At 35.9% G+C, this 25,251-nt stretch overlaps 1 protein-coding gene across 1 annotated transcript; it reads left to right on the top strand.

Annotated features, from left to right (window-relative positions):
- The first annotated feature begins 242 nt into the window (after nucleotides 1-242).
- LOC149822700 (E3 ubiquitin-protein ligase RGLG4-like) lies at nucleotides 243-24,921 on the top strand. The gene is made up of 11 exons (XM_089979994.1): nucleotides 243-537; nucleotides 16,152-16,236; nucleotides 16,337-16,477; nucleotides 16,984-17,097; nucleotides 18,527-18,624; nucleotides 18,697-18,776; nucleotides 22,862-22,967; nucleotides 23,076-23,203; nucleotides 24,022-24,172; nucleotides 24,287-24,343; nucleotides 24,652-24,921. Exons 1-11 carry the CDS (start codon nucleotides 301-303, stop codon nucleotides 24,736-24,738), a joined length of 1,284 nt encoding a protein of 427 aa, XP_089836120.1. The 5' UTR covers nucleotides 243-300; the 3' UTR covers nucleotides 24,739-24,921.
- The last annotated feature ends 330 nt before the right edge of the window (nucleotides 24,922-25,251 follow it).

The raw sequence follows: 25,251 nt of genomic DNA, 5'->3' as shown, positions 1-25,251 counted from the left end.
AGAGAGAAACTTCCTTGAATTTCCACCTAAGGATGCTGCTGCTGCTGCTGCTGCTGGGACCATCCAATGGAATATTGCTTGGAGACAATTTTATGTGTCCCTTCATGTAGTTATCTCCCTTTTCTTTTTCCTATGGAAAGCAAGCACAAGGGGAGCTTCCACGAAGTTACGCAATTTATTCCCTCGATTCCACCAATTTGCGATGGAATCGAATCCTATCTTTATCTTTATCTCTATCGTGTCATCTATATCTCTCATATATACTACCGCAACTTTCTTTTCATTCTTTGAGAGCGAGAGATGGGCAGCAAGTTTTCGAGGGTGAAGTCTCGAGATGCAAGCACAAGAGGATTTCCGGAGAGTCAGTCAAGTAGCAGAACACGTCAACATGGTGTGATAAATAACATCTCAAGAACTGAGAATGATCTGCAACATACCATGATCACAAACAGGCTCGCAGGTGTTGGCAAACCTTTCGATAGGAGAGTTAGCCAGAAGTATCAATGCATACCCGATCATTATACCACACTTGATCAGGTCCTCTCTCTCTCTCTCTCTCTCTCTCTCTCTCTCTCTCTCTCTGTGGTAAACTGCATTCTTTATTGAAAAATATTAAAATGTATTGAAATATTATAAAATGGCATTAAAATAGTAGTTTTATGTGTTAGTGTATGTGTCAGCATGTGTGCTCTTCTTTTATTTTGATAGGCAAGCTTGGGTTAGGCAGACCCCTACCAGTTATACAACTATACCATTGGGTTTTGAACCTGCAACTTTCCAACATAAGCTGCTCCTACCAGACAAGCTGAGCCCGCCTTTGGTCAGCATGTGTGCTCGTATCTAGGGAGACACATCCAAAATGGCGTGTCCATGTGACATAGTGTATAAAGAAAAGAGTTCATTTCATAATCGTCCCTTCCCTATAACCATCCTTCACTTATTTATTTTTCGAAATCATTCTTCTTTTGCCAATTATCACAAAACCATCCTTGAGGTAGTGGAAGAATGTATTTGTGTTAATATTTTGGAACCTAAGGATGATTTTGAACAACCAGATATGTTTGGGATGTTTTTTGGGTATCGTTCATAAGGTAAGGACGATCATGAAAAATCTCTAACAAAATCATAATGGTTCAAAACTTTATATGATAAGCATAATCAAATGCTTCATTGGATCAGATAATCAAGTATCAATGCCTGTAACATTGTTGGGTTAAAACTCCAAATAAGCGTCTGATGGGTGATTAACACCAAAAGCTATTAGACATTGAAATAGAGAGGGGATCATGTTCAATCACATTTCACAAAGAATGTGATGCCCTACTTGACCACATAACCATTAATGTTATCAGAATCGGTTTCCGAACCGGATCATTTTTCAAAAAGAGAAAATCGGCCCAAATCAGATCGAAACAAATAATTTTGAGTCAGTTCATTGAAATTTTGATTTTTTAAACATTAAAAAAACATAAAACCCAAAATAAAAAAACAAGAAAAAAGGTATCTAAAACATGGAAGATACGGAAATGAAGCAAGTGATGACTTATAGGGTTCAATCAAATTCTAAAATGTATTTACTGCTTAAATATTATAACAAAGAACAAGTACCATAATTATCACAAAAAACGAGAAAAAAAGAAAAACCAATACGGGCCGATTTTCAATTGAACTAGTGAGATTCCGATTCAATTAGAATCGGTCAATTCATGCCGATGCTGATAGCATTGAATGCAACACGTGTCCAAAGCTGTTGTGGGCTCCACCAATTTTGATGGGTACTGGTATGTCCTGTGGGACCCATCAATATGTTTCTTTCTGTCATGCGAGGCATCACATTTTTGTGAATTGTGCTCGCACCTGATCCCACCATATATGCTGCAGTACTAGTTGTTGATTGAACCAACTGTGAAAGCAAGACTACAATAAATCTCCTTTATTTGATTTCAGCCATGGTTCGAAACTCGCCCATCAACTCATAGACTCGGTCTGGATTGCCCAGTTACTGGGTCAAAAACTCTGATAGATTCGTTCTATACAAAACTCAGCCGATTCAGCCAAGTTTTAGCATGACGGCCAAGTTTGCCCATGACTCAGCCGATACATGCATAATATACATATGTAATGTATTTTGTATATAATTGCATATAATATAAATATTATGTATATTATATATACAAATATGATTATATATTAAACATATTATAAAAATATCATAGAATGGATATTATTTACAATATATTGGTAATATACTATAAAAGATAGATAGTATATACGTATATATTTATATAATTTATATAAAATATAAATTTAACATGACCAGACCGAGTCATGAGTCAATCAAGCACCAGCCTAGTGACGAGTCACTGGGTTTTAAAACTATGGTTTCATCGTCTAATATTCATCAGAATAAGTACTCAGGATTAATCCAATGGATTTGAGTTCACTTCACATAGTGAAATTCATCCTCAAACCAATATGCTGCACCCGCATGCAGATCCGCATGGTTTGAGGTACATGCATTACAAGACTTTCTCATGGTGTTCTGTCCTCCCTAGATATTAGAAGCAGATTATTTCCAATAAAAGCATGAGCTTATGGTCAGCATTTTCTATATGCTGTGGTGTTGGCCACACTGAACTAGGATTGGCAATTTGGGGTGCATGAATGGCATTGTATCATGCCAAGATGCCAATCAAGTTTTTTTTATGAACCTGTCTAGAATAAGGGTCACTTAATGCAACCCCCACCCCTAGATGGTACACCTTGGTGAGTGTCCTGTACCGCAAAGGACATGAATTAGACACAAAGAAGATTTAGTGTTCGGGCTGAACAGTTAATAAAGTGTTCGGCCCAAACACCGGCTACCACATCTCAGCATGCCCTTCCTCCTTTAAAGGTCCATACCTCTCCTCCTCCCCTTAAAAGGGCCGAACGCTTTGTAAATGTTCATGATTAAACACGATACCACGCCTCCATGAGACAAACTGCTAGTATGATCCCAAAAGAGAATCAATCATAAGCAAGAAGGAAGCATCCTGCTCAATAGGACCTGATATGTGGAATAACCACTAAAAGATTTATAGCTGAAATTATTAGAGTTGAAGAGATTATTAAGTTTAGAACCTTAGGCTTGTCTTTCTTTTCCTAACATTTAACTAAGTTAGTGGGTTTACCTCTTCTTTCATATGTTTAGCCCTACATGGAAGAGTATTAACTTTTCTTGGGTTTATACAATGTAAAGTTGCCTTGATTGACGAGGCCCTTGGTGGCATGCCACTTGAACTTTGAACCTTGAGATTTGAATTTGGGTTTAGGTCTAGCTCAATTCGGTTTGCTTTAGTTTGTAATGGTTAGGGTCAGGTTTTGTTTATCTCCAAGACCAAGACCAAGACCGACTCTCTTTAACCTTTGACCGACCCATTAATGAGTCTTGGCCAATCCATTTTATACCAAGACCCAGTCAACCTATCATTGGAGCTGCCCTTGACTCAGTCCAACATTCTTGCATGCAGCCTATTAAGTGTCCAATGGCCATCCAATTCAGTTGACCATTGATCAACCCCTCTTATACTAGCCGTTTGGACCCACTTAACGATCTTTACTTGGGTTGGGGCATATATATATATACTGTCCACCATCTCTCATTCTCTCTATCAACTCAAGCTCTATCCTCTCCTTTCTTCAAGTTCATGCTTCTCTAGCTCCTTGGGGACCTCTCTCTCTCTCTCTCTCTCTCTCTCTCTCTCTCTCTCTCTCTCTCTCTCTCTCTCTCTCTCTCTCTCTCTCTGTGTGTGTGTGTGTGTAAATCATCATTTGTAGCAATACCAAAATTGTGTTGTCATGAAGGCCTGATCAAGTCAATGGCAGCCTATGGCACAATGATACGAGGTACGACCTGATGCTTGAGTCCCAAATTTGTTAAAGAAATAGGATATGAGGCTAAGCGAGCATAGATACTAAGATAATTTTTCAACAATTTTAAAGTGATAATTTTGCAACGTGATGAGTACATCAATGGATAAAAGTGAATATCGTGAGGCATACTTTTAATTTTATATCTAATTTGGTACATTTAGTTAGATGCTTAAACATCGGCCTTATGTTTTGAGTGACCATCGGTTTAGTCTACCTATTAGAATCACTGAAAATATGTTAATATATTTTTATATTTCAAAACCATTATAAAATTATATGGAAACTATGAGTGTTTTTTATGGTTAATAATTAAAAAATGACTCGATGTGTGACTTTTTTTTACCCTATCTTGGAGCTAATTTTTTGTTGTTTGAATATTTTTTAGATCCAGATCCATATTTATATCCACTTTAAGGTTTCCGTCAGTTTTTTGGACATTAATAAATGACAACTGATTTTTAAAGTAGTGTACTCACTTGAAGTCTTTTTTGAGTTTTTGCAAATGAGATTTTGTTTGTGGATCCCATCATAGATCAATATCTTTTTCAATATTAGATCTTAGATCCACTTGAGATTGAATTTTGTCACGCAATTATACATATAAAAAGACACGCTGCATTATCTTGTGGCCTTCACCAGATCTTGAATTTGGTCAATTTATTTATTGACATGCTTCGTACATCTTTTGGATATGAACATACCTGTTCTTCCTATATATCAAATTCAATTGTGCTTGATATCAAGTTGCCCGACCCAATGTCCAGGTTTTGGATAAATTTGTATTGAAAAACACCATTGATGGTCATTTTCAATTGTTTTCTACTGGATGCCAAATCCTTCAAAATTCTTTTGAATGGAGGATTTGGCATCCAAGCCCTTGATCCACGAGGATAGGAGGTGGATATCCCGATCCCATCTCCCCTAAATACCATGTCTTAATTTTTCAAACTCATTCAAATTAAGGACTTATTTTGCAATTGTGTTGCCAAAAATATTTGAATTTTGAAAAAAGTGCATCACAATCAAACAGTAGAAACTCCCTCATTTTGATGTTACTTTTCACATTCATTTTCTCATTACATAGACAATAGAAGGTATTGTGTCCACAACAACAACAACAACTACTCCTTCATCCCAAAACAATTGGGGTCCGCAATATGAACCAAAAAAGAAAATCATTCTGGGTCTTCCACATGAATCCTTCTCCTCCAATCATTTCTATCCAATGCCATGTCCTCGGTGAGGTTAAAAGCATTCATATCCTTTCCTATCATCTCTATTCATGTCTTCCTAGGCCTACCCCGACCTCTTTTAACTAATATATTTTCCCATTTCTGATCCATCCTTCTAACTGGAGCATCATTAGGCCTTTGCCGAATATGTCCAAACCACCGTAAACGATTCTCTCTCATCTTATTTTCAATGGGTGCAACGCCTACCTTCTTACGTATCTCCTCGTTTCGAATCTTATCTTTTATTATATTTTCACACATCCATCTAAGCATACATGTCTCAACTACACTCATTTTTTGAATATGATGTCTCTTGGCAGCCCAAAATTTTGTATCATATAGTAAAGCAGGCCTAATAGTCATCCTATAAAACTTTTCCTTCAATCGCAATGGCATTCTATGATCGCACAACACTCCATATGCACTTTTCCATTTCATTCACCCAACATTTATCATATGATTTACATCTCCATGAATTTCTCCATACTTTTGAATGATAGATCCCAAATATTTAAAACAATCATCCACCGGTATTTCTTGCTCACCAAGCTTCACTAAACTCACATCACTACTTCGTTGCTTATTAAACCGACATTCCATATATTTTGTCTTACTCTTACTCAACTTAAAACCTCTTGCTTCCAATGTCTGTCTTCATAATTCTAACTTAGCATTAACCCCAGCTCTAGACTCATCAGTCAAAACAATATCATCAGCAAACAACATATACCACGACACATTTTTTTGAATTGATCTCGTAAGCTCATCCATCACTATAACAAATAGGAAATGGATTAAAGCAGATCCTTGATGTAACCCAACTGTTATAGGAAAATTGGTTGTCATCCCTCCACAAGTGCGAACATTGGTTATTACTCCTTCATACATATCTTTAATTCTACTAATGTACTTGAGAGAAACACCTTTCTTCATCATTATCCACCAGAGAATGTCCCTAGGTACTTTATCGTATGCCTTCTCCAAATCAATAAAAACCATATGCAAATCTTTGTTCCTCTCTCTATTTCTCTCAATAAGTTGTCTAAGAAGATATATAGCTTCCATAGTTGATCTTCCATGCATAAAACCAAATTGATTCTCCGATATCATGACAACCTTCCTCAACCTAGACTCAATCACCCTCTTCCAAAGTTTCATAGTATGACTCATGAGTTTTATACCATGATAGTTTGTGTAATCTTGTATATCACCCTTATTCTTATATAAAGGCACCAAAGTACTCTTCTTTCACTCATTAGGCATCTTATTTGTCTGTCAAATCTTGTTAAAAAGATTTGTCAACCATTCTAAACCTTTCTCTCCCAAGCATTTTCAAGTCTCGATATGTATACCATTTGGGTCAACTGCTCTTCTTGATTTCATTTTCTTCAAAGTCTCTGCAATTTTTTTCTTTTGAATCTTGCGCATGAAGTCACGATTCATCTCATGAAAAAGAATGGAGAAGTCTCCAAGATCCTGAGCATGACTTCCATTAAATAGCTTATCAAAATAATCTTTTCATCTCTCCTTAATCTCCTCATCTTTGACTAAAACCCTTTGTATTTCATCTTTGATACATCTAACCATACCTAGATCCCTCGATTTCCTATCTCTCATCTTTGCAAGCCTATAAATATCTTTCTCGCCCTTTTTGGTATCTAACTTGTCATAAACCTCCTTATATACCTTATCCTTCGCGTTTTGAACTACTTTTTTAGCTTCCTTCTTTGCTATCATATACTTCTCCAAATTCTCATTATCACGACTCTTACTTAGATTTCTATAACACTCTCTTTTAACCTTAATAGCTAATTTGACATCCGCGTTCAACCATGATGTATCTTTACCTAGCGGTGCACCACCTTTAGACTCACCAATACCTCCTTAGCCAACTTTCTCATGCCACCCGCTATCTTATTTCACATTGATTTTGAATCCTCCTCGAGACCCCAATCAGTTTTCTTAACTACCTGCTCTACAAACATTCCTTGTTTAGCTCCTTTTAGTGCCCACTACTTAATTTTAGGATCTATCTTATGCCTATCCATTTTACGGCATTGTCTAATTATAAGATTTAAAATTAAGACTCTATATTGTGTAGCTACACTTTCTCTCAGTATAACCTTACAATCGATGCAACAACCCCTATCTCTCTTTGTAAGTAGGAAAAAATCTATCTGACTCGTATTAACCCCACTTTTAAATGTTACTAGGTGAGACTCCCTCTTCCTAAAGCAAGTGTTTGCTAAGATCATATCATAGGACAAACCAAAATCTAAAATCCTTTCTCCACTTTCGCTTCTTTCTTCTATACCATAGCCTCCATGGATACTCTCAAATCCATCCCTACTAATGCATATATGTTCATTAAGGTCACTGCCGATGAAAAGCTTTTCTCCATAAGATATCCCTTGTACTACTCCATCTAAATCTTCCCAAAATTAATGCTTAATGGAATCATCTAAACCTACTTGAGGTGCATAAACACTAATAATATTAATAATATCCCTACCTAATACTAATTTAATAAGTAAAATCCTATCACCCTTCCTACGGACTTCAACTACATTATCTATAAACTCACGACTAATAACAATCCCTACTCCATTCCTATTCATATTTATTCCTGTATACCAAATCTTATATCCCCAAGGTTCTATCACTTTTGCTTTCTCACCTACCCATTTGGTCTCTTGTAGACATAAAATATCAATCTTTCTCTTACACATAACATCTACTAACTCTAACAACTTACCAGTTAAAGACCCTATGTTCCAAGTGGCAAACCTAATTTTATGGTCTTAGACTAACTTCTTTACCCTCACCCGTCCAACAAAGTGAGGGAACCCTTGCCTATTTGACACCACACCCGGGTACCGATGTGACGCGTCGCTTCTAAGCGACGACCTAGCAACCCTTTCCCATTTATCACTGCCTCCGAGCCTATAGAGTACAACACGTCGCTAAATAGGGAACGCCCCAACGAAATTCTCATATTAGTTCATATTCATAGGGTATGACTAAGTTTTTATGTTGGCTTGACCTACCGCAACCCTCCTCCTTTATTCGGGCTTGGGACCGGCAGTGTATAACTAAACAATTATACACAGGCGGAGTTAATAGAAGGTATTGTGTCCCTTGTATGTTATTCTTAACGTGAAATTAACTAGATAAGAATACTATCCCATGTACCCTTTAAGCCATGCCTATGAAATTACTTTGTTTTGTGTCACTTTTACCAACTAAAATGAATTACCTTTAACTGTAGTACAAAAATGGCCATATATAGGTGGTTGGTTACCCATGTGCTCAACGGGGTCCTATTTCAAGCTGAAGGCCAAGGATCGAATGTCGCTGGCGCATGGCGGGCTACTGGGTGGTGATCATGTCTTCAACCTAGAGCTTTACCTCGTAAGGAGGTGGGCCCATTAAGTGACCCTGTTCTCGGTGATCATTTTCCTTCTTCAAAAAAAATTGCTGCACAAATATGGGGATCTATAAAAGTAATGCAATAATTTAAAGAGAGATAAAGGTTAGGACTCCCATTTTTAAGAGTTAGCTAGAGTTGAGTGAATAAAAAGTAACATAGGTTCATGATTTAAGAAAAAATACACAAGTATGATATAACAATTTCAAGCATCTATAACTTTATTCTAAATGAAATCAAGAGATTCATTAATGTGCATGAATTCACTTAATCACATGAACCTAAACAAAAGTGAGCAAGTATTTTATATTTCACTTGATTACCAAGACCTATCTGGGTATGACGTAAGATCAACACGAAACAGACTAGATTATTTGAGTATTTATTATGTTATGTATTTTAATTTTTTTGACTAGCTATTGAGTCGTATCTCTCAAGAGCGAAGTCAGAGGCTATGAGAAGTAACAACATGCTCCGAGAGAAGTCTATCAAGAGCGTGAAATCCACTGCAACAATGATCATGATTTCTCACTTCTGCAGAAAAACATTATAGACATGCCCGCCTAGAATATAAGAAGCAATCCTGGTCTTCCCTAAATTTTCTGGGCTAGGGAACCATCGAGGCATTGCCCTTAAGCCCTTATCTTAAATATTTGAAACATGAGACAACTAAACATGAATTTCCATATATTGGTTGCTTATTACCCTTGATAAAAATAACTCAAACAATTTTTTTACTAAAGCCATTATTCAGAACATTTTAATCATTTTGTTCTAGTAAACAAAGGCCAAGTTATAATTATCATGAGCAAAGATACGGAAAAGGGAATTAAACATAATATAATAAAAAACAGTGTTGTGTAGTTGTTCATTGTTGATTATTTACTCTTCAATTAACCATTTACAAATTCAAACAGAGATAAACATCAGCGTGGAGCTTCATAAAGGTTTAGAGGGAGGATGCTTAGTTATTTCCACTATCAAGTTTTTAATCCACTTTTTATCTAAAGAATTGTAGGAGTCCACAAGTAACAATGGGTCGGGCATCCCTGTGGGCCAAGCCGACTCAGCCCGCTATATACGTGGGCCGGGCCTAGGTCTGCTCACGGGCTACCGAGCTGACCCGATGTGCCTAAGCTACCTAATTCATTTTTTAGTAGCTGGTTGCATAGTAACTTGGTAATTATCACTATTTACCTAATTAGTTGCATTGATTATTTGAAAAATAGAAAGATAATTATATAGATGCATTAATCTTTTATTTTATTCATTGATTTTGACATTATAAGAATTAATTTATGAACTTCATTAGAAAATAACCTACAAATGGGTTTGGGTCAGGCTATATCGACCCGTTGAACATTGGTCCATTGGGCCAATAGACTGGGTCATGGGCAGCTCTTCAAACCCGCGCTCGTTAAGAACAGGGCCAAAATCAGACTCATTTATTAATGGGCTGGGCTGCACTTGAAAGCCGATGGGCTGAGCTCTAAACGGGCCTGAGCTGGGCCTGGTTGGCCTGATGCCCTACCTACAAGGGCTACACCTTCTAGGCTAGGGGCAATCATGGTTTGTCACCTGACATGGACTGATCACGGTTCCAAATTTACAAAGGCCATCCCTTCTCACAAGGTCAATGTAGGTGTAGTCCCAATGAAGAGGAAAGCCTAAAGGGTTTTGTTACCATAGGCCTGCCAACGTACAATCGGTGATGGGGGTGTTTTCACTTGACCTAACCAAACAAAAGAATAGTAGATTTCATTCATCACATTTGTTTAATTTTCTTACATTTTTTATAACAACTAATGTCTTATTCAGCCACTGCTTCTACGTAGCTTGATCTTTTTATTTTCAGAAATTTATGTTTATGTAATTGCGTTGGTTTCTATTTTTGTGTGGTATATGTTAAAATGTAAAACTGTACATATATGTATATATAATAATATTATATTATTATATATATATATAAATACATTTTTAATTTCTTTCTTTTCTGTATTTTTTTCCTTTATTTTTATTTTTTGTTTTTATGTCATCTAGTTCAGTTTGAACTAGAATGACTGTTGCTAGTCAAGTCCTGTCCAGACTTGACTAGCAATAGAGCTGTTGGACTGACACATTCCAACAGTTCTAAATAGAGCTGTTGGACTGTGCCCAACAGCTCTATTGAGTCCTCTTTCAGCTGTGTATATAAAGGGGTGCAGCCCCTCTTGTATTTTACTCCAATGCTTCTTAAGCAATTGGTTTTTCATATCAATAAAGAATACATTTTTTATTTTTATTTTGTTTCCAGTTATACCCTTTTTAAGGGTTATGCTTTAGTGTCATTCTTGACACTTGCTCTTGTTAATCAAAGCTCGTGTTTCGAAGATCCCCATTTCATTTCATGGTATCAGAGCCGCGGAAGTACTAAATCTTGAGGAAAAGCTGCCTCGGTTTCCGTGCCCGTTTGCAAAAGTGTTCGCCACTTGAAGAGAAGTGTTTTATCACTTCATTGGAGAAGATTTCACATCTTGTTGTATTGTTTTTTTTTTTTTTTTCTTTCTCATTTTTCTTCTTGTTTCTCTTCTATCCCTATTCTTTCTCTCCTTGTAATCGATGGATGACAATGATAAAGTCACCATCATGCCTATGAAACTAAGCGATACGAACTATGTAACATGGGCTTCAATCATGAAGCACCATATATGGGGAAAAGGCTTATGGGGGATTGTGGATGGTTCCGATTCGGAACCTAAGCTATCTCTTACTAAAAAGGAGGGAGATAAAGAGGTCCCTCTATCGGAAGAAGAGAAAATCAAGGCTATTGCCTCATACGAGAAGAAATGGAAAGAATGGAGAATATCTCATGCGAAGATAATGTCATGGCTTATCAATAGCGTTGACATTAAAAAATGCTCAAGTCTTGCCAAATTTGATCATGCCGATAAGGCATGGGAATACCTTAAGAATATGTATTCCCTTAAAGATATTGCACACGTGTGCAACCTCCAAGAAAAAGTTCGAATGATGACACAAGGAGACAAAACTATTCGTAAATATTACAATGGGTTGTCCGAACTTTGGGAAGAACTTTCCCTTTTAGAACCAAAGTGGCATTGTGCCGAAGACATCGAGCTTCGTCAGAAACAACTCGATGCTGAACATTTTTACCAGTTTATCACTGGATTAAGGCCGGAATTTGAAACCACTAAATCGGCCCTACTTCACAGGGGAAAATTCCTTCTATTGTTGAAACTATTGAAGAGTTAACAATGGAAGAAAATCGTCTCCGGAAAGGTTCTTTAAAAATTGAAGATGATTCCGTTTTAGCCGTGTCTAGACCAGGGAATCATGTTCGATCATATAGGCCTCCTCACTTTAACCGACAAAATGGTGACTATGATAAGAAGAAAGTTATTTGTCATCACTGTCATGAACCGGGACACTACAGGCCACAATGTCCCAAACTTAAGGAACTGAGAGAAAAAAGAGCTGCAATTGCTGGATCGGAGCCTAAAGATCAGGATGCACCAGTTTCCCTGGCCCAACTAATGGAGATTCTTCAGCCTCTCATCAAAGGTGCCTCTTCCTCATCTGAAGCTTCAACCGGCGCAGCAGCCTCATCTTTTTCTGATTTAGGTAAAATTTCTTGGCTTCTTGACTCTGGTGCATCTTTTCATATGACCCCAAATAATCAAAGTCTATCCAAATGTGTTAAAAATAAAACAAGTGTGTCAAAGGTCATTACTGCTGATGGGACTTCTCTTGAAATAGAAGGAATAGGAAATTTTGAAAAAATTTATAAAACAAAAAAAATTTTTATTCCAGAAATTAGACATGTTCCCAAATTAAATTTAAATCTTTTATCTGTATCTCAAATTTCTGATTATGGGTGTAATATTTCTTTTTCTTCTCATGGTTGTTGGGTACAGGATCGCCAGTCAGGCAAGCTGATTGGGGAAGGCCATAGAGAAGGAGGGCTCTATTACATGGATTTTTTGGAAATGCCGAAGAAAGCTTTTTGTTATAATATTCAAAAAATAGAGTTGGAACTGTGGCATAAGAGACTTGGTCACCCACATATAGCCAAAATCCAACATTTTCCAAATCTAGGGAAATTTTGTAACTCTGAATCATTTGATTGTAAAGATTGTATTCTCGGCAAAATGAAAAAATTATCATTTCAGAACAGAACCTTTTTCTCTTCAAGACCACTTGAATTAATACACTCGGATGTTTGGGGTCCTGCACCAGTAATTTCTAAAGGAGGATTTGTTTACTATGTTATTTTTGTCGATGATTTCTCCCGACATACGTGGATGTACTTTCTCAAACATAAGTCTGAAGTATTTTCATACTTTCAAACTTTTCATAATATGGTTAAAAACAAGTTTCAAAATGATATTACTATTTTTCGCACAGATTCAGGGGGAGAGTTTTTATCCACAGATTTTCAAAATTATCTTAAATTGCATGGCATCACACATCAAAGATCTTGTCCTTATACACCTCAACAAAATGGACTGGCAGAACGAAAACATCGCCATATTATAGAAACCACTAGAACTTTATTAATAGCAAATCAAGTCCCTAAAGACTTTTGGGCAGAAGCTGCCTTAACTGCCACCTATCTCATTAATAGGATGCCATCTTCTTCGTTACAAAATATCACTCCCATTGAAAAACTTATGAACATTTCTCCAGACTACTCTAGATTAAGAATATTTGGGTGCAAATGTTTCATATTTACTGACAAAAATGATAAACTTTCCCCTCGTGCGATTCCCTGTGCCTTTTTAGGATATGCTGAAAACCAGAAAGGTTATAGATGTTTTGACTTCAAAAATAATAAACTATATGTGTCTAGAAATGTTTCCTTTCTTGAAAAGGAGAGCTTCTTTGATTTTAGAAAATTAAAAGACGTCACTGAGTACTCCTTTTTGCTAGATCTAACATCAACATCTGATGAATATGACCTTGATTGTAACTTTGATGATGATCACAGAATTATTGATCTTAATGTTGAAAATGAAGAAGTTCATAGAGATACTAGTATTCAATATTCCAGGCGACAAGAGTCTAATACTCCATGTGCACTTGAGAAATATTCTAACATTCCAACTAGACAATCATCCCGAATCTCGAGGCCTCCAGAAAAGTTTGTATCATACGAGTCTTTCTCACCCACATATAGGGCAGTTATTGCATTAATTCACTCATATGAAGAACCATCCACATATTTTCAAGCAAAAAATGATATCAAATGGATAGAAGCCATGAAAGCTGAATTAGATGCACTTGAAAAGGCTTCTACATGGAATATTCAAGATCTTCCTCCAGGGAAGAAAACTATAGGATGTCGATGGGTTTATAAAATTAAAACCAAGAGTGATGGTACTCTTGAAAGATATAAAGCCCGTTTAGTAGCCAAAGGTTATGCCCAAGAATATGGGATTGATTATGAAGAAACCTTTGCTCCGGTGGCTCGTATGACTACTGTCCGAACCTTAATTGCCTTAGCTTCTATCAAAAAATGGTCTATTTTTCAAATGGATGTCAAAAATGCTTTTTTAAATGGAAAGCTAGTTGAAGAAGTATATATGGAACCCCCTCCTGGTCTAAGTATTCCTAAGGGTAAAGTCCTTCGCTTAGAAAAAGCTCTTTATGGACTTAAACAAGCACCAAAAGCTTGGTATGATAGCTTTAGTCGTGTTATGATTGATATTGGTTAACAATTCTGTTTAACTGACACTGCTTTGTTTATTAAGAATTCTGATGCAGGGATCATTGTGCTTCTTCTCTATGTGGATGATATGATCATCACCGGAAGCGATAAACAGGGAGTTAAAACAATCAAAACACTTCTTAAATCTCATTTTGAAATGACTGATTTGGGCTTGTTGAGATATTTTTTAGGCATTGAAGTTGCTTATTCTCCTAGAGGATATTTATTATCTCAGACTAAATTTGCTTTTGATATTGTTTTCAGGTCTGGTATTACTGATGATAAGAAAGTTGACACTCCAGAAGTTGTTAATGTTAAAATGAAGATTGATGATGGAGAACTTCTTGCAGACCCTACTCCTTACAGACAGCTTGTCGGGGCACTTTCCTATCTATCCATTACCAGACCAGATATAGCACATGTTGTTCATACAGCAAGTCAATTTCAACATGCTCCTACTTCTGTTCATATGGGAGCAGTCATGCGTATTATCAGATACATCAAGTCCTCTCTTTCACGAGGACTTTTCTTATCTTCCTCCTCTTCTCTTGATTTAATTGCATATACTGATGCTGATTGGGGAGGTGATCCCAATAACAGACACTCAACCACTGGCTTTTGTGTCTTTTTAGGGGAATCATTAATCTCGTGGAGGTGTAAAAAGCAGCAGAAGGTATCTCTCTCATCCACCGAAGCTGAATACAGAGCCATGGCAACCACGACCATGGAAGTAGTTTGGCTCCGACGACTGCTTGCTGACATGGGAGTTGAAGCAACAAAGGCTTCACAAATGTGTTGTGACAACAAAAGTGCGATCTACATTGCCAGTAACAGAACATTCCACGAACGCACCAAACACATCGAAATGGATTGTCACTACGTCAGAGAGGAATATCTACACGGGATAATTGATCTGCCATATGTCACTTCAGAATATCAGTTAGCAGACTTCTTTACAAAGCCTCTCGCTGCTCCCCGATTTCACTTTCTCTTAGACAAACTTTCGCTCATTGTACCGTAAGTTTGAGGGGGAGTGTTAAAATGTAAAACTGTACATATATGTATATATAATAATATTATATTATTATATATATATAAATACATTTTTAATTTCTTTCTTTTCTGTATTTTTTTCCTTTATTTTTATTTTTTGTTTTTATGTCATCTAGTTCAGTTTGAACTAGAATGACTGTTGCTAGTCAAGTCCTGTCCAGACTTGACTAGCAATAGAGCTGTTGGACTGACACAGTCCAACAGCTCTTAATAGAGTTGTTGGACTGACACATTCCAACAGCTCTAAATAGAGCTGTTGGACTGTGCCCAACAGCTCTATTGAGTCCTCTTTCAGCTGTGTATATAAAGGGGTGCAACCCCTCTTGTATTTTACTCCAATGCTTCTTAAGCAATTGGTTTTTCATATCAATAAAGAATACATTTTTTATTTTTATTTTGTTTCCAGTTATACCCTTTTTAAGGGTTATGCTTTAGTGTCATTCTTGACACTTGCTCTTGTTAATCAAAGCTCGTGTTTCGAAGATCCCCATTTCATTTCAGTATATCATTATTGGGTTAATATTGGCTACTAATGAAGGTACGTAACTAACGAGCTAGAAATCATGTATCGACAAAATCTACACTTTAATAATTTAATTACTTATCAAAATCACATGATTCAAAACAGGTTTCTTACTAAAAACCATGTAGAACACATCTGTAACATTTAATCTACAGAAAATTGAAAATTTTTGAAGAAAAATGTGATTTCTACTCATTAGTTTTGTACCTTCATTAGTGGCCAATATTTACCCATCATTATTTACTACACTGGATACTTATAACTGTATGACTGAGTCTATTGAGAAGTCAACAGGTTACAGTTGCCCTGAGGCAAGCAGGGTTGGAGTCATCAAACCTAGTACTTGGAATTGATTTTACCAAGAGCAATGAGTGGACAGGTGCGCCACAGACATAGAAAACTTCATTTCTGTTCATCTTGGTTTCCTCATTACTATTATTATTTGACCTTATTTTTGCAGTATTTTTTTTTTTCTGTAGGAAAGCATTCGTTCAATAACAAAAGTTTGCATGCAATTGGTGACACACCCAATCCATATGAACAAGCCATTACCATAGTTGGAAAGACTTTGGCTCCTTTTGATGAGGACAATCTGATCCCATGTTTTGGTTTTGGAGATGGTTAGTCATTGTATTCATACCATATTGGTTCATGCGCACCAACAAATCACTGAAGACGGGCTGCATATATGGGCCAAGTCTAGGGCTGGTAAACGAGCAGAGGATGTTCAAGTTTGGCTTCTTGTCGTGGCAAGCTGAGCCAAGTTCAGGCTCAAGGCGAGTCGAGCTGAGCTCAAGCTTGCTTCTTTAAATAAATAAATTCTTCAAAATTGAAAATAATAGAATTTGGACTCTAAACCTACTGAGAAAGCTCAAACTGGCTTATTACAAAACATATACATTGTTCCAAACTTGCAAGCAAAACAAGCATCTCATCTTGTTTCCCAGCCCTACAAGTCAGTCAAATATGAGCCCAGATGAGCCTTCATAGTACTTTGTGTTAGTGTAATTCCCAAGATATAAGTTGGAAACCTGGTTGTCCAATTATTCTTCCATAATTATTCGTTGCTCTATCTTGTCAAGCTTATGTACTTGTTTCTTTTTCCTCTTTTCTTTCATTTTTGTAGTAACTACTCATGATCAAGCAGTATTTAGCTTTCACAGCGATCATACACCCTGCCATGGTTTTGAGGAAGTGTTGCAATGTTATCGCAAAGTAATCGGCAATTTAAAATTATCTGGTAAATGATATTTTAAATTCATTAAATGATATTTTAAATTCATAGTTTTAGTGTTATCTAACAAAAAATCATCATGAATTTATGTTGAACAAAGGGAGATGCATTCCCTTTCTGAGAAAAATGGCTACTGTTTGCAGTATTTGTTCTCTATTGCATCATACTATCATAGATTTGTGTCATACAGCCACTTTACCCATGTATATACCATCTTGCCATTGTATCTCTTAGTCAAAACTGTGTTTTGACATAGTAAACACTGTAGCTTAATTCTTCTGTTTTTTGTGATTTTAATCTCTTATATTATCAATTACTTTTTTTTCACTTCCAGTTTTGTCATCAACTGTATACATTTCAATTTTTAACTTTGTTTCACCATTTAATTTTTATTAATAATAATTACTTGGAAATGTTTTCGAAAAATTTGCACTTTTATCCATCATTTACCATCACAAATCCATACTGCTGAAAATGGCTCTCATGGTTGTAGTTAATATGAATTCATCAATAATTGAATGTTTGTTCTGTGAAACAGTGATCAGCCTGCAATAAATACATTACATAAAATGGCTGGAGCGAAGCTAGAGATGCTAATAGTTGCTAGTCCTCCATGAGTAGAATTTTCAGCCTCTTTTTTTTTACTAGGCCACTGGAAAACCTCCCCGTCACCGACCATACATTGGCAAGACTCTGATTGGTAAAACCCTTGAGGTCCCCCTTTCCACAAGGGAGTACACCCAGCTTCGACCTTGGATTTTTACCTTTTAGTTTTCATCTTCTTTTTCATATTGGTTCATATTCAAAAGGTATGACTAAGTTTTTATGCTGGCTGTCACAGGCCTACCGTAACCCTCCTTTATCCGGGGGCTTGGGACCAACAGTGTATAACTACTAAACAGTTATACATAGACAGAGTTTATTAGTTAAAAGAGGTCGGGGGTAGGCCTAGGAAGACATGGATGGAGGTGATATGAAAGGATATGAATGATTTGAACCTCACCGAGGACATGGCATTGGATAGAAATGATTGGAGGAGAAGGATTCATGTGGAAGACCCAGAATGATTTTCTTTTTTGGTTCATATCGCCGACCCCAATTGTTTTGGGATGAAGGCGTAGTTGTAGTTTTCATCTTCTTTTTACTTCGCAACAGTGCAACTTGTTCCGGTTGCATTTCCAATTTCTAACCAAGAACAAGAAATGGCAATCTTTGAGATTAAAAAACATGTTGATTTGTGTTGGTAATATGCCATAATGTGCTAAGGAACACTTTACTAGCAAACAAAAGGACAATCATACATTAATTAACTAAATAACCATGATTATTTTTTAACTGTATAATTTCTGTAATTCCAAATTAGTGTTAATGGTGCTGTCAAGTGTCTCTTTGAATCTGCTAACAGATGATATTTTTGCATTCTTTGATGTGCAAGGTCCAACATCTTTTGCATCAGTAATTGAAGTGGCCATAGACATTGTGGAGAGAAGTGGTGGACAGTACCATGTTTTAGTCATACTCGCAGATGGCCAGGTTTCTATTTCGTTTTAATGTCTTTTTATTCTCAAGAATTTTTGTCATGGTCTAAGATTTTTTTTTTTTCAGGTTACAAGAAGTGTTGATACAAACCCTAATAAACTTAGCCCACAAGAGGAGCAAACTATTAATTCCATAGTCCTTGCCAGGTACTGTTAACCAATATGCATAGCAATATTACTCATAGGTGTAGGGCTGGAAAATATGACAAGCAAATCGTGGTTCTGCCTGTATTTTGACTCATAATGAGCTTGTTTAAACTTGTGAAATAGGCTTGGCAAGCTGAACATGAACAAGGGTATTCCGCTCGGCTCGGCTCGTATAGGATTGTTAACTAGTAATAAATATATTTTACATGTATTTTGCATCATAAAGTGTAGATGGTTGAAGTGTTTCACTTGCAAGCAATAAGTTTAGAGTTCAATTCCTATTGCTTACAGATTTGAAGCATTGCATTTATTTTGTAAATAAGCTAGTTTGAGCTTGTCTCATAAGCTTTAATTTCCAAATTCTATTATTTTCAATTTTAATGTCCAGCCCAAAGTTACCGGAAGCTTCTTAGATAGGTGGGAAGCTCACTTCCCGGAAACTCGCTTCGGAAGCACGATACTCCACGCTTCCAAAACTTGATGAGAACCTCAATTCCCCCATGCTTCTTCTATGCTTTCTAGATGCTTCATCTATTCTTCTTATATGATCTCCTACTCAACTTTTCATGTTTTTTTATGTGTTTTCTCTCACTCTTCTCACTCACTTTCATGTGTTTTCTCTAGATTGGTAATCATCATTTTTGGATTTTGTTAAAATTTTAATTCTTACACTTAAAAAAATCATGAAATTTAATATTAATCACTTTATTTTAGTTTTTACTTGTGTTTCCTTTTGATTTTCATTCAATTCTTATATTTCTTTTTTAATATTTCTCACTTCCTGCTTCCTATACATTTTAAAATACATCGCTTCTCGCTTCCGCTTCCCGTATCGTTTCCCGTTTTCGCTTCCTAGTCTGGCAACCTTGGTCCAGCCCCAACAGCTGCAAACTGCTAATCATACAAATTTAGACCTTTTAAGTTTTTTGTTAAAACGATGTGTTGAGCATTATTTATGTTTAGTTTTGTGACATCTATACATATATAAAATCTGTCATACTCATGGTATCAGTGGTTTGAAATTTTTTGCTTTGGCAAAGAAAGCTTTTAATTTCAAAGGTGTTTAAAGTGTAGTGTGGAGATACGGATTACAAAATTCTCCCAGTTTATCAGTTATTTATAAACTGCTCCTCGTTTTTTTGTTTATCACATTTAACGACCAGTAATTCCCATCTTTGTTTAGAAGGCACAGTTGGTCTTAGAACCAAGAACCAAGAACCAAGAACCAAGGAATCTAATGCAGCATTAGTGTAAAAATTCAGGCTATCTTTGGTTCCTTTGGGGAGGATAGACACTATTTAGTGTTTTGGTAAGTAGGGGGTCCTTAGTGCTGCTATTTGCATGGTTTTGTGATGCATAATTCATATAAAATACCAAGAGATTTCGACGCGAAGTGATCTTAGATGAGAAAATGCTTCACTTTTTTCAAAATTCATGTTAGGAATATTCAAGATAGAATACTTTGAATAAAATACACAGTGATTAAAGTTAAGTTTAATTAGATTAGGTAAAATCATAGGGCAATCTTGAAAATTCATATGGAATAGATAATCATGGCTTACACATTTTACTTTCTTATAGGTTCTTTAATATCAATTCCTACTTGATGATGATAACAGTGAGATGTTTTAATGCAAGATGTCAAAAGTTACGAGAATAAGTGTGAATTAAGTGGGAAAGAAGATGGAAGGGAAAGATGGACAGAAGGATGTGAATGACGTGGGAAAGAAGAAAGATTGAAGAGAAGGGTAGACAGAAATAAGGAGAAGAAAATCAAGTTTGCTGATCATTTTCCCTGAACTTCTTAATTGGCTGTCAGAGGTGGTGGAGCATTGGGTACTAGCAATCCTAAAGGAGATTTGGGAGAAGTAGGAGAGAAAAGGGTAGTTAAAATACTTGGCATGAAAAAGGTAGACTTTCTCTCCATGTTTATTGCAACTCTTACTAGTCTAGACTAAAATGAAGGAACAAACATCTGCAAGACTAGTTTGGCAAGTGGAAGACAACATGATTAACAACATCGTAGAAATTATTTCAGAATCTTTTTCTCATGATCCATACATTTCTATGGAGCTTCAAAAGATGACTATATAAAGAAACTAAGCTACCTTAAACAACTGCCAGCCATATTGTTTGTTTTTCTGTGTTGTAAAAGTGGGTTGAAGTGCCAAACTGCTAATATTAATCATAGCATGTCAATTATTATTTGAGCCATGTGAACCAGGAAGAGGAAAGCAAGTAGGAATCACTTAGGAAGTAATCAGGGACTGAAAAAAATGCAGAAATAGAAAAGGATCAAGATTGCAATAGTGTGATAATAACCACAAGTCAATAGCTGATAAGCTGTCAACCAAGGTACGGGTGTCGGTATGGAGGGTACGACACGGCAATTCCAAAAAATGTGGGTACAGCAACATGGCTATATATATATATATATATATATATATATATATATATATATATATATATATATATATATATATATATATATATATATATATATATATATATATATATATATATATATTAAATATCACATAAATACAAAATAAACTGAATATAATCTAAATATATATGCTATATCTAAAATATATATTATATACTGAAAATCTAAAGTTATAAACTGAAAATATAATTATAAATTAAATACAAACTTGTATGTACGGAGGGTAAAATGAAGTTTACGGGTGTCGACGCATGTTGACACGGGGATACGCGTGTTGACACGGGTACGGAGGGAAAAATGGAGTGTTCGGGTACCATATCTGATAAGTTCTTTATCGACAAAGTACAGAATCTCACAGTAGGCCTGAATTTTTTTTCTGGACATGCAAGTAGAATTGGACTGTATGAATCTATACGAAAATAAACCAATATTTACATCTAAAATTGATGCAAAATCATTATCCTCTAATACCATAGTATCTAGTAATTAGGAAGCAATTGTATAAATTTAGCATTAAAAAAATAAATTCTATATGTAAGTAATTCTCTCTCTCTCTCTCTCTCTCTCTCTCTCTCTCTCTCTCTCTCTCTCTCTCTCTCTCTCTCTCTCTCTCTCTATATATATATATATATATATATATATATATATATATATGACCTTACAGTTTTAAGATATCTTTCTTTCTTGAGGAATTGTCGTACTGAACTGAATTTATCTTTCAAATCCAAAATCACAATTATCTTTTCTTGTGTATAATAGTTTCTTAATTTTAGATTTCTTAATGTATGTGCATTTCCTATATGTGAAAGTTGGTGCTCTCAGGTCCTTGGAAGCCAGCTTCAAAATGCTGCAAATGGGTGCCTTGCTTCTGAAGAAGTGAGGTTTTCAAGGACATACAAGCATTTTCAGTAACAATATTGGCAAAATTAATGATGCAAACCTGAGATCTATATTTACAAAGAAAGCTACCCAAAACTAAGAACTAGAAAAGCAGGATATTGAAGGAAATTACCTCACATATAATGAAGAAAATTGATATGGCATCAAAACAGGGAGAATGATATTGTAATCTAAAACTTAGCAAATTGCCATCTAGCATTTAAAAATGTAGAGAATCTTTACAAGCCTGACCTTCACTAAGTACTGCTAATATTAAGGAAAATTGAGCAATGTAGTTCAATGTTGCAGAGGCATAAATGTCATCACCATTCGGCTTGCAACTTGAATGCAGAATAGGACCCAAAACAGTGTCTCTATGTTTAAAAACATCTGGCTTATGAATCCCAAACTTAATTTCATATGGGTCAAATATTCAGTTGCGCCTTTGGTGTACTGCATTGATTACTAATAAAAATTCTGGCCCCAGCCCAGATTGTAATATTTTATTGAGGGTGTTATTACCCAGCTAATGCCCAACTTGAATCTTTAGACATAACTAGGTGCCAGATCCGGCTCCTGAAGCGCCCAAATTTTCTATGACAAGATTTGGCCCATCTGCAACCCTATGCTTTGCCTCCTAAGTGTAGAGAGGCACTTGTTTGTTGAGTAAACATTTGAATAGCTTAACTATTTAAGAGAAAAGTTATAAATGCTATTGCAAAGACCATTGTCATCAAATTGTTGGCTTTTTTGCATTCAGTTCTTACCCTCTATCAATAGTTCTTATTGGAATTGGTGATGGACCTTGGGAAGACATGAAGAACTTTGATGATAAAATCCCAGCTCGCGTATTTGACAACTTTCAGGTAGTGAATTGTATTTTTCCCAAGCATTCATGAACTTGAATGCCTAGAATTGTCAATCAAAATAAACTAATCACAAAGCTCTAAACTAGTATAGTTGCTTCCTTGCAGTTTGTAAATTTTACTGCCATTATGTCCTCGAATAAAAGTCCCTCTGAAAAAGAAGCAGCATTTGCCCTTGCAGCACTCATGGAGGTTCCTATTCAGTACAAAGCTGTTATGGAGCTTGGAATTTTGGGGTAAGCTGTCTTAGAACCACTGGAAGCATGATTTTTAATAAAAAAAATAATATATATTGGGGACTACTTTGTTACTTTTCAGGTTTCAAGTTTGATTGTACTTCCTGTAGAATAGAATGGCATGGTGCTGTTATGTTGTCTCCCATTGTATGCTGTAAATCGACCGTCATTTCTGAAAATGATAGCTTATGCATATATATATATATATATATATATATATATATATATATATATATATATATATATATAGAGAGAGAGAGAGAGAGAGAGAGAGGGATGAAGCCATTGGTACAGATTGGTCAACAAAAATATCTATGCATTGCATTCACCATTCATCATCATCATCGCCATCAAACGAGCCTATTCCAACTACATGAGGTTGGCCTTATGAGTCCTGTTTCTCCATTCTTTTCTATCTAGAGATACAAGTTTTGTCACTTACAATCTGTATCACCTCTCACCAACTCTTTCCAAGTCTTTAACAGCCTTTTCTTTTTTTAATTCTTTCTATCTCTGTGCAACATGATCAAACCATTTTAAACGGCATTCTCTCATCTTTTCTTTTATTGATATTATTCCTATAGGCTTTTTGAGATATTTATTTCTAATCTTATCCCTTTTCATAAGTCCATGCATATACCTTAACATGAGTATTACATTGCATTCACGATCATTACTCAATAAATGGCATGGTTGCTTTACATCACTGAAGCTCTAGCCACCCTTATGGTACCAAGTCATTTCCTTAACAAGTTTCAACTGTTTTCTCATGTGAGATGATTATGTATACTTCAATATGCATGAACTTGGCACATTAGTCATACAACTGGAAAGGCGAAAAGAGTAGTGCCACGTCCACCTCCAGATATTCATACTCGTGCACAGTTGGCACGTGAAGCTAGTCACGACTCGCAGTTGCCACGTCAAGCTAGTCATAACTTGCAACCAACTAATAATGAACAAAATCAGGCAAGTGATTGATTTTCTTGCTTTAAGTTTCTATGTTCAATGAAATGCATGATGCACATATTTTTGCACTTGCTACTGTAGTTTTTTCTTAAGTATCAGAATTATTTGGTGCAGACATGCCCGATATGCTTGACTAATCCTAAGGACTTGGCCTTCGGTTGCGGACACATGGTATGATCTAAAGGGTCATTGTCTATTTCTTTGCTATTAAGATGATTCAGTTGGAATTCAGCATATTAGACTCTTCTGAAAATTTATCTAAATTGTGCATTTGTGAGAAGAGGATTCAAATTGAAAATTGGAAATAGGCATGCATGGGCAACATAGCATGCTTCAAATGCAAGTCCATTGATAATTTGAATATTCCGTTTTCAGGATTGATGATGGTAGTAGTTTCTCAGTAAGAAAATAAATATAAACCTATGTGATTTTGTTATACAGAGATACTGATAGACTTCAAAATTTGCTTTTTGCTGTAGACATGCAGAGAATGTGCACAAAATTTGTCAAATTGCCCTATATGCCGTGCTGTTATTAGAACACGCTTGAGAGTGTACAGTGGATAAGGTGCATGAGTTTTCTGCAGATTTGAAGCTCAAAAGTAGCAATCATTTTGAGTTGAATATCCAACCGACCATGGTGCATCCTGATCTTCATCACTGTACATAATACTTTCTGAAGAACAAGAGAGAATTTTGTGAAAGGCTTCTAAAACCAACTGGATTTGTGCATATGTCATCCTTCAAAAATAATGATTTGCATACCTTGTTGGCAGCAAGGGAATTGTATATCACATGTTCTTCATGGTAATCAATGAATTTTGCTTAAGAGTGAATTTCATTGATTTGATGGATCCATGTTGATCAGGTCCACAAAATGCTATCCATTTGACACGTGGCATGCCTCTAACTGATTGATCATGTACTAAGTTAATCACTTAGATAATAACTGATGCTACTGCTAATGATTGTTCTGACATAATCCTATCTATCAAATAGATCTCGTTTTATATCCAAGTACTAAATCTGAGGTATGTTTAATACTTAATTAATCATGGCAAGTTTATCTTATGAATTTGA

Source organism: Nuphar pumila, chromosome 11 (assembly GCF_984573655.1).
Source record: "Nuphar pumila chromosome 11, dmNupPumi1.hap1.1, whole genome shotgun sequence".
Classification (NCBI taxonomy): Eukaryota; Viridiplantae; Streptophyta; class Magnoliopsida; order Nymphaeales; family Nymphaeaceae; genus Nuphar; species Nuphar pumila.
The sequence above is the reverse complement of the archived record's forward strand: the minus strand, read 5'-3'. Positions and strand labels throughout refer to the sequence as shown.